The sequence below is a fragment of the Lucilia sericata genome, unplaced genomic scaffold, assembly GCF_015586225.1.
Source record: "Lucilia sericata isolate MDLA Ls3-8-SP2 unplaced genomic scaffold, ASM1558622v1 Contig001047F_arrow, whole genome shotgun sequence".
Taxonomy (NCBI): domain Eukaryota; kingdom Metazoa; phylum Arthropoda; class Insecta; order Diptera; family Calliphoridae; genus Lucilia; species Lucilia sericata.
In genome coordinates, this window is record NW_023995026.1 from 28,432 (window position 1) to 36,634 (window position 8,203).

Consider the following 8,203-nt stretch of genomic DNA (forward strand, 5'->3'; position numbering starts at 1 on the left):
CTATAAACTAGTCTATAGTCTGGCCTATAAACTAGTCCATAGTCTGGCCTATAAACTAGTCTATAGTCTGGCCTATAAAGTAGTCTATGGTCTGGCCTATAAACTAGTCTAAAGTCTGGCCTATAAACTAGTCTATAGTCTGGCCTATAAAGTAGTCTATGGTCTGGCCTATAAACTAGTCTAAAGTCTGGCCTATAAACTAGTCTAAAGTCTGGCCTATAAACTAGTCTATAGTCTGGCCTTTAACCTAGTCTATAGGATGGACTATAATCTAGTCTATATTCCAGACTACAGTCTATAGTGCACTATAGTTTAGCCTAGTCTGGACTATAGTCTAGTCTATAGTCGGGACTATAGTCTAGTCTATAGTCGGGACTATAGTCTAGTCTATAGTCGGGACTATAGTCTAGTCTATAGTCGGGACTATAGTCTAGTCTATAGTCGGGACTATAGTCTAGTCTATAGTCGGGACTATAGTCTAGTCTATAGTCGGGACTATAGTCTAGTCTATAGTCGGGACTATAGTCTAGTCTATAGTCGGGACTATAGTCTAGTCTATAGTCGGGACTATAGTCTAGTCTATAGTCGGGACTATAGTCTAGTCTATTCTATAGTCGGGACTATAGTCTAGTCTATAGTCGGGACTATAGTCTAGTCTATAGTCGGGACTATAGTCTAGTCTATAGTCGGGACTATAGTCTAGTCTATAGTCGGGACTATAGTCTAGTCTATAGTCGGGACTATAGTCTAGTCTATAGTCGGGACTATAGTCCAGTCTATAGTCGGGAATATAGTCTAGTCTATAGTCGGGACTATAGTCTAGTCTATAGTCGGGACTATAGTCTAGTCTATAGTCGGGACTATAGTCTAGTCTATAGTCGGGACTATAGTCTAGTCTATAGTCGGGACTATAGTCTAGTCTATAGTCGGGACTATAGTCTAGTCTATAGTCGGGACTATAGTCTAGTCTATAGTCGGGACTATAGTCTAGTCTATAGTCGGGACTATAATCTAGTCTATAGTCGGGACTATAGTCTAGTCTATAGTCGGGACTATAGTCTAGTCTATAGTCGGGACTATAGTCTAGTCTATAGTCAGGACTATAGTCTAGTCTATAGTCGGGACTATAGTCTAGTCTATAGTCAGGACTATAGTCTAGTCTATAGTCGGGACTATAGTCTGGTCTATAGTCAGGACTATAGTCTAGTCCACAGTCTGGACTATGGTCTAGTCCACAGTCTGGACTATGGTCTAGTCCACAGTCTGGACTATGGTCTAGTCTAAGTATAGTCGGGACTATAATCTAGTCTATAATCTGGCCTATAAACTAGACTATAGTCTGGAATATAATCTAGTCTAAAGTCTAAAGAATAGTCTACTCCTGGACTATAATCTATTATATATTATCTATAATCTATAGTCTGGACTATTGGCTATATTCTGGACTATAATATAGTCTATAATCTGGACTATAGTCTAGTTTATAGTCAGGTCCTTTACGCTAGTTTATAGTCAGGTCCATTACGCTAGTCTCTAGTCTGGACTATAATCTAATGTATAGTCTGAACTATTATCTAGTCTATAGTCTGCACTATGATCTAGTATATAATCCGGACTATAATCTAGTATATAGTTTGAACTATAATCTGTCCTATAGTCTGAGTTATATAGTCCCGACTATAGTCTAGACTATAGTCAGTACTATAGTCTATAGTCGGGACTATAGTCTAGTCTATAGCCTAAAGCATAGTTTATGCCACGACAATAATCTAGTCCTTAGACTGGACTATAAGTCAATCTATAGTCTGGAATATAATTTAGTCTATAATCTGCACTATAGTCGAGTATATAGTCTAGACTATAATCTAGTATATAGTTTGGACTAAAGTCTAGACTATAGTCTAAAGCATAGTGTAGTGTATACTCTAGACTATAGTCTATTTTATAGTCGGGAAAATAGTCAAGTCTATAATCGGGACAATTGTCAAGTCTATAGTCTGGACCATAGTCAACTCTATAGTCTGGACTTTAGTCAATTCTATGATCTGTCAATTCTATAGACTGCACAATAGCTACTCTATATTCTAGACTATAGTATGGTCTGGACTATTGCCTGAACTACAGTCTGGTATATAGCCTGGTCTATATTCTGGACTATAGTCTGGTCTATAGTCCGGTCTATAATCTAGTTCCTATTCAGGATTATATTCTATACATAAACTAGAATTGTCCACAGTCTGCAGCCAAGAACATAGTCTAGTTTATAACCTCGTCTATGGCCCAGATAATTTTTTTTCTCTAAAGTCTGGACAATAATCGTTTTTATAAACTGGACATTAGTCTAGTTTATATACTAGACTATAGTCTAGTTTATACTCTGTACTATGGTCTAAATTTCTTTCCACACAAATAAATAAATAACATTTTCAATTTCTTTTAAAATTTCTAAGAAATCGTTCTTTTTGTGTTTTTCTTTTTTTCATTCTCATTTTATTTAACTAGTTTCTAAATATTTTGTTTAACTATTTGCCAAACCAATATAATGGCTTAAACATTTTTTGTTTCGTTTTTTTCCTTGTCGGTTTAAACAATCGTTTTTTCTTTAAATACATGTTTAATATATAGATAAATTAAATATACAATACAAAAATACAAAAAAAAATTATAATAATCGGAAAACAAAATACAAAAACAAACATAAAAAGGAAGTACAATTATTAAGTATAAAAAATTGCAATAAAAAACGATTTAAATACATATTTATAATAAAACGAAAACGTACATTCATTTTTACCAACAACTAAAATCCAAAAAAGTCCTAAAAACATGTTGTGATGTTTGTTAGAGCAACAACAATTGCAGCAGATCCTAAACACTCATTTGAAGAAGTAGTGCATGACTATGGAAATGATGAGTACCAAAAGAGCCACCGATATGCCCAACATATACATGGTGCGTGTAAGATCTCTTTTACTGGCCGATTCCTCCGCCAGTTTTAAGAGTTGCTGTTTGGCCGTTTGCAATTCGAAAGAAGTGTCACTAAACGAGTCATCCTCGGGCAGACTTTCGACATCACCCACTATGCTAGAGGTGGCAATATCTAAATCGAGTATTTGTTTTGCTTGAGCTGCTGCTACTGTGGGAGTTTCACCACGGAATATATACTCGGAGAATTGTATGTTGGCGCCTGATGAGCCCGTAGTAGAAGTATTAACATTAAAGTAAACTCTTCGAGGAGGTTCAGAGATAAAAATGGCATCACTACTGATATTAGGTTCCGTCAAACCATCGCAATACACTTGTATGCGGGCCATAAGAGAACGTAGAATATCTTCACGAATAAAACGTTTAACATCTCCCAGTGTATTCTTGGGATTACACCACACACGAGAAGAAATAACTCCATGCAGACGTATGGTACCATTGAATTCTTTCACTTGTACAGGATTAACCGATTTATTGGCTTGGCACTTGACAGGTAAATAGATGGTGGCTTTAAAACCATCTTCATTTGTTTGGAATTTTCCACCTCCTTGACGTTTTTGCTTGACATACGTTTCCAGTATTTGATTATTTTCTACATTTTCATTTTGTATAAAAATTTCACTGGCTGCCAAGTGTTTTCTTACTGTTTCAATTGTTGCCTGAAATTGTGTTTCTATATTAATTTTTTCCGAGTCCGAATCTAAGATGGGAAATACATCATCTAGTTCATAACTGCTTTCAAAGGTATGCCATTCGAAGGGTTTCTCCACAAAACGACAATCCATGGGTGAAAAGGAGCCACCACTGTTGAAGGGGTTTGGGTTAAGGGTTGGATAGAAGTTTTGTTTTTGTTTTTATTTCAGAATTAAGTGTTATAAACTTAGATTTTAATTTTTTGTTAGTTAAAGCTTTCGAACTTAAAACAGTGAGTTGATGTAGTGTTAGAGAGGTGTCGCATTTTATACTTTAAAATTAAGAAAATTATAAAAAAGATGATAACGATGATGATGATTGATTGATACCCACAGAGTTATGGCGTTTTTCTTTTCTAATATGTAATACGATTCTTTAAGAAAAAACGTATGGCAAATTTTAATAGAAATTTTTTCTCAAATGTAAAATTCTCTATTCCATGAAAATTTTACCGAAAAAACAACTATAATTCATAGTCTAGCATATAGACTAGGTTCTAGTCTAGTCTAAAATCCAATCTATAGTCTAGTCTAGAATATTGTCTAGACTAATTTATAGTCTAGTCTGCAGTCTATTCTACAGTCAAGTCTGAATTCTAGTCTAAAGTTTTATATGTAATCTAATATATTATCTAGTCCATAGTCTAGCTTATAGAATAGTTTCCAGTCTAGTCTAAGGTCCAATCTGTAGTCTAGTCTATGGTATAGAACATAGTCTAGTTTAATCTAAAATCTAGTTTGCAGTTCAGCCTGTAGTATAGACTACAGTCTATAGTCTAGTCTATAGTCTAGTCTAGTCTATAGTCTAGTCTATAGTCTAGTCTATAGTCTAGTCTATAGTCTAGTCTATAGTCTAGTCTATAGTCTAGTCTATAGTCTAGTCTATAGTCTAGTCTATAGTCTAGTCTACTAGTCTATAGTCTAGTCTATAGTCTAGTCTATAGTCTAGTCTATAGTCTAGTCTATAGTCTAGTCTAGTCTAGTCTATAGTCTAGTCTATAGTCTAGTCTATAGTCTAGTCTATAGTCTAGTCTATAGTCTAGTCTATAGTCTAGTCTATAGTCTAGTCTATAGTCTAGTCTATAGTCTAGTCTATAGTCTAGTCTATAGTCTAGTCTATAGTCTAGTCTATAGTCTAGTCTATAGTCTAGTCTATAGTCTAGTCTATAGTCTAGTCTATAGTCTAGTCTATAGTCTAGTCTATAGTCTAGTCTATAGTCTAGTCTATAGTCTAGTCTATAGTCTAGTCTATAGTCTAGTCTATAGTCTAGTCTATAGTCTAGTCTATAGTCTAGTCTATAGTCTAGTCTATAGTCTAGTCTATAGTCTAGTCTATAGTCTAGTCTATAGTCTAGTCTATAGTCTAGTCTATAGTCTAGTCTATAGTCTAGTCTATAGTCTAGTCTATAGTTCGTCATAGTCTAGTCTATAGTCTAGACTATAGTCTAGTCTATAGTTCTAGCTATAGTCTAGTCTATAGTATAGTATAGTCTATAGTCTATAGTCTATAGTCTAGTCTATAGCTTAGGTCTATAGTCTAGTCTATAGTCTAGTCTATAGTCTAGTCTATAGTCTAGTCTATAGTCTAGTCTATCGTCTAAGTCTATAGTCTAGTCTATAGTCTAGTCTATAGTCTAGTCTATAGGTCTAGTCGATAGTTCGTCTATAGTCTAGTCTAGTCTAGGTCTATAGTCTAGTCTATAGTCTAGTCTATAGTCTAGGTCTAATTCTCGTCTATAGTCTAGTCTATAGTCTAGTCCTATAGTCTAGTCTATAGGTCTAGTCTATAGTCTAGTCTATAGTCTAGTCTATAGTCTAGTCTATAGTCTAGTCTATAGTCTAGTCTATAGTCTAGTCTATAGTCTAGTCTATAGTCTAGTCTATAGTCTAGTCTATAGTCTAATCTTTAGACTAGTCTATAGTCTAGTCTATAGTCTAATCTTTAGACTAGTCTATAGTCTAGTCTAAAATAACATTTTGATTAATGATTTTGTCCAATATTTAATCGAAATTTTTCGCCATTAGTTTCCTTATGAATTTTTTACCAAAAAAAAAATGAATGAAATCATACTTAAAACATCTTAAACCCGTTTTACAAACTCAAATGATATTGTTAAAGCACTCAATAAAACTTGTGGTCAACTTAATAAAATCCTCATAAATAAAATTTAATTTGCATTAAAAACCAATTTAAAAACATAGAGAAACTTAAGTCCTTATTTGCAAACAAAATTCCATTTTACAAAAAATAAGCATTGATTTACCCACCAAAATAAAATCTTAATGAAACAATATAACACAAATTGAAACTTAAGAAAATTCTCGAAATTTTTAGAAAATTAGCAATTTTTAAAAGATTATTTACCATAAAACACATTTAATATGTGCTGTAAAATACGTTTTCTTGCATTCCCTGTTTTATATATAATTTGTTGTTTTCATTTAATAAATTGATAAATAGAAAATATTTAAACATTAGTAATTATTTTAACTTTACATAATTTCAAGTATAAAAAAACTATGCTAAATTAAAAAAAAAAAAATAGACATTGAAATTGAAATTATAAAAAAAACATGCCTTCAAATATAAGAAAATAACCAAAACTTAAACACTTTAAAGCCTTTAGTTATTGCATTTTTAACTATAGAAAAAGTCTGCCCAATTTGTTAAGAAACATTTTACTTAAACACAAGATTTGTAAGTTCAACAGCAAAATCATAAAGTGCCAGGTGTAGGAGAAAGATTAGCAAATGTAATAGGTGTTAAGTAAATGAAATGAAAATTAAATTAAGTATTCTTTTTGGCAACAAAAAATGCTTTTGAAACTAATAATTGCAGTAGTGAAAATGTAAAGATTTTTTAATACTTACTTTGTAACATAGTTGTACATTTTACAGATGGCTTTTTTCGAGGCACTGGAATAGGCCAAATATAAGTATTCAGTATTTTCATGTTCAGTACTTTTAAATTGATGGGATTGATTAAGTAAACTGTAAATAAAGGAAAAAAATAATAATATATATTAAATACATAAAAATAAAGTAATGTACTAAGTCTGGACCATAGTCTGGTCTATAGTCTAGTATAGTTTATAACATAGTCGATAGTCAAGTCTATAATCCAGTCTATAGTTTAGCCTATTGTATAGTCTCTTGTCTAGTCTATAGTCTAGTCTATAGTCTAGTCTATAATCTAGTCTATAGTCTAGTCTATAATTTAGTTTATAGTCTAGTCTATAGTCTAGACTATAGTCTAGTCTATAGTCTAGTCTATAGTCTAGACTATAGTCTAGTGTATAGTAAAGTTTATAGTCACGTCTATAGTCTCGTCTAGTCTATAGTTCCGTCTATTGACTAGTCTATAGTGTAGTCTTTAGTATAGTCTATATTCTCGTCTTTAGTCTAGTCTATAGTCCCGTCTATAGTCTGTCTAGTCTATTCTGTTCTAGTCTATTCTATATTCTAGTCTGTCTACTAGTCTACTCGACTCCTGACTGCAGTCGAATCAGATCGTATTTATTTAATGATTTTTCTACTCACTTGTGCATATCATAAAATAGTCTTTTGGCAGTTTTAAATTCTTCAGATTGTTCATCAATATGATCCTTACGTATGCCAGTAACAAAAATACCTAAAGAAACAAACAAAATTAATAATCAAAAGTAAATTCCTTTACACTGCAATCACTCACCCAATATATTAAATGAACCAGGAATCATTTTATGGGCACTTAACCATTGATTCGATAAGGCTTGCAAATCAATATCTTCCACTTTTTGTGGACCATGAGAAGCGGCGCCTTCTTCCTGGTTAAGGACGGGAAAATCAATTTCCTCTTCACCATTTTTGGCCAAATGAACAATCACATATTTGCCCGGTTCAGCTTTCTAGTAAAATAAAACAAAAAATCCAAAAACGTTAGCAAAACGGGATGTTATTGTCAAAGTAGCAATCTATATCTAATTGTTACGGATATTGCTATCTGACTCTTCTCCTACAACTTACTTGGCCAATAATGATGCCATAGGCAAAGTTCATTTGTGTGGCACATTTTTGCAAATATTCTTCATCAGATTTACTCAATAGTATCATGGGCATTGCCAAGCTGCTTTTCACATTTACTGCGTTGTTTACAAAAGTTTAAATATTTATTATAAATATAATTAAATTCCTGTTTTTTCTCAGCTGCTAATAAGAAAATTTCACAAAATTTCTGCACTACGTATGAAAAATAATATGACCAATTATAATTGTTGTTGTTCTTTTTAATGTTATTTTGTGTGTGTGTGCGCTTGAAATGTCAAAAACAGTTTTGTTTACGTGTGTCCACAGAGTGGTATTTGTGAAAAGTTATTAGTTTATAATGAATGTTTTCGAGTTGCCAACTAGAATTTTTTAGTCTAACGGTTCTTTTTTCATATATTTTGAGAGATTTCAATATGGCAGCCTGGCGAAAAAATAAAAACAAAACAGTTTATAGCGGGAGTTGTTACAGAAACGTCACAAAAAGTTTAAATGAAAAGAAA

General features: G+C 32.7%; 1 protein-coding gene across 1 annotated transcript; it reads right to left on the bottom strand.

The window, feature by feature from the left end:
* Positions 1-2,473: 2,473 nt before the first annotated feature.
* LOC119609726 (protein odr-4 homolog) lies at positions 2,474-7,992 on the bottom strand. Its single transcript, XM_037964619.1, has 5 exons — positions 7,683-7,992; positions 7,369-7,564; positions 7,218-7,308; positions 6,549-6,668; positions 2,474-3,789 (listed from the first exon to the last, which is right to left on the bottom strand). The coding sequence occupies exons 1-5, from the start codon at positions 7,773-7,775 to the stop codon at positions 2,877-2,879; spliced, it is 1,413 nt and encodes a 470-aa protein (XP_037820547.1). The 5' UTR covers positions 7,776-7,992; the 3' UTR covers positions 2,474-2,876.
* Between the last annotated feature and the right edge of the window lie 211 nt (positions 7,993-8,203).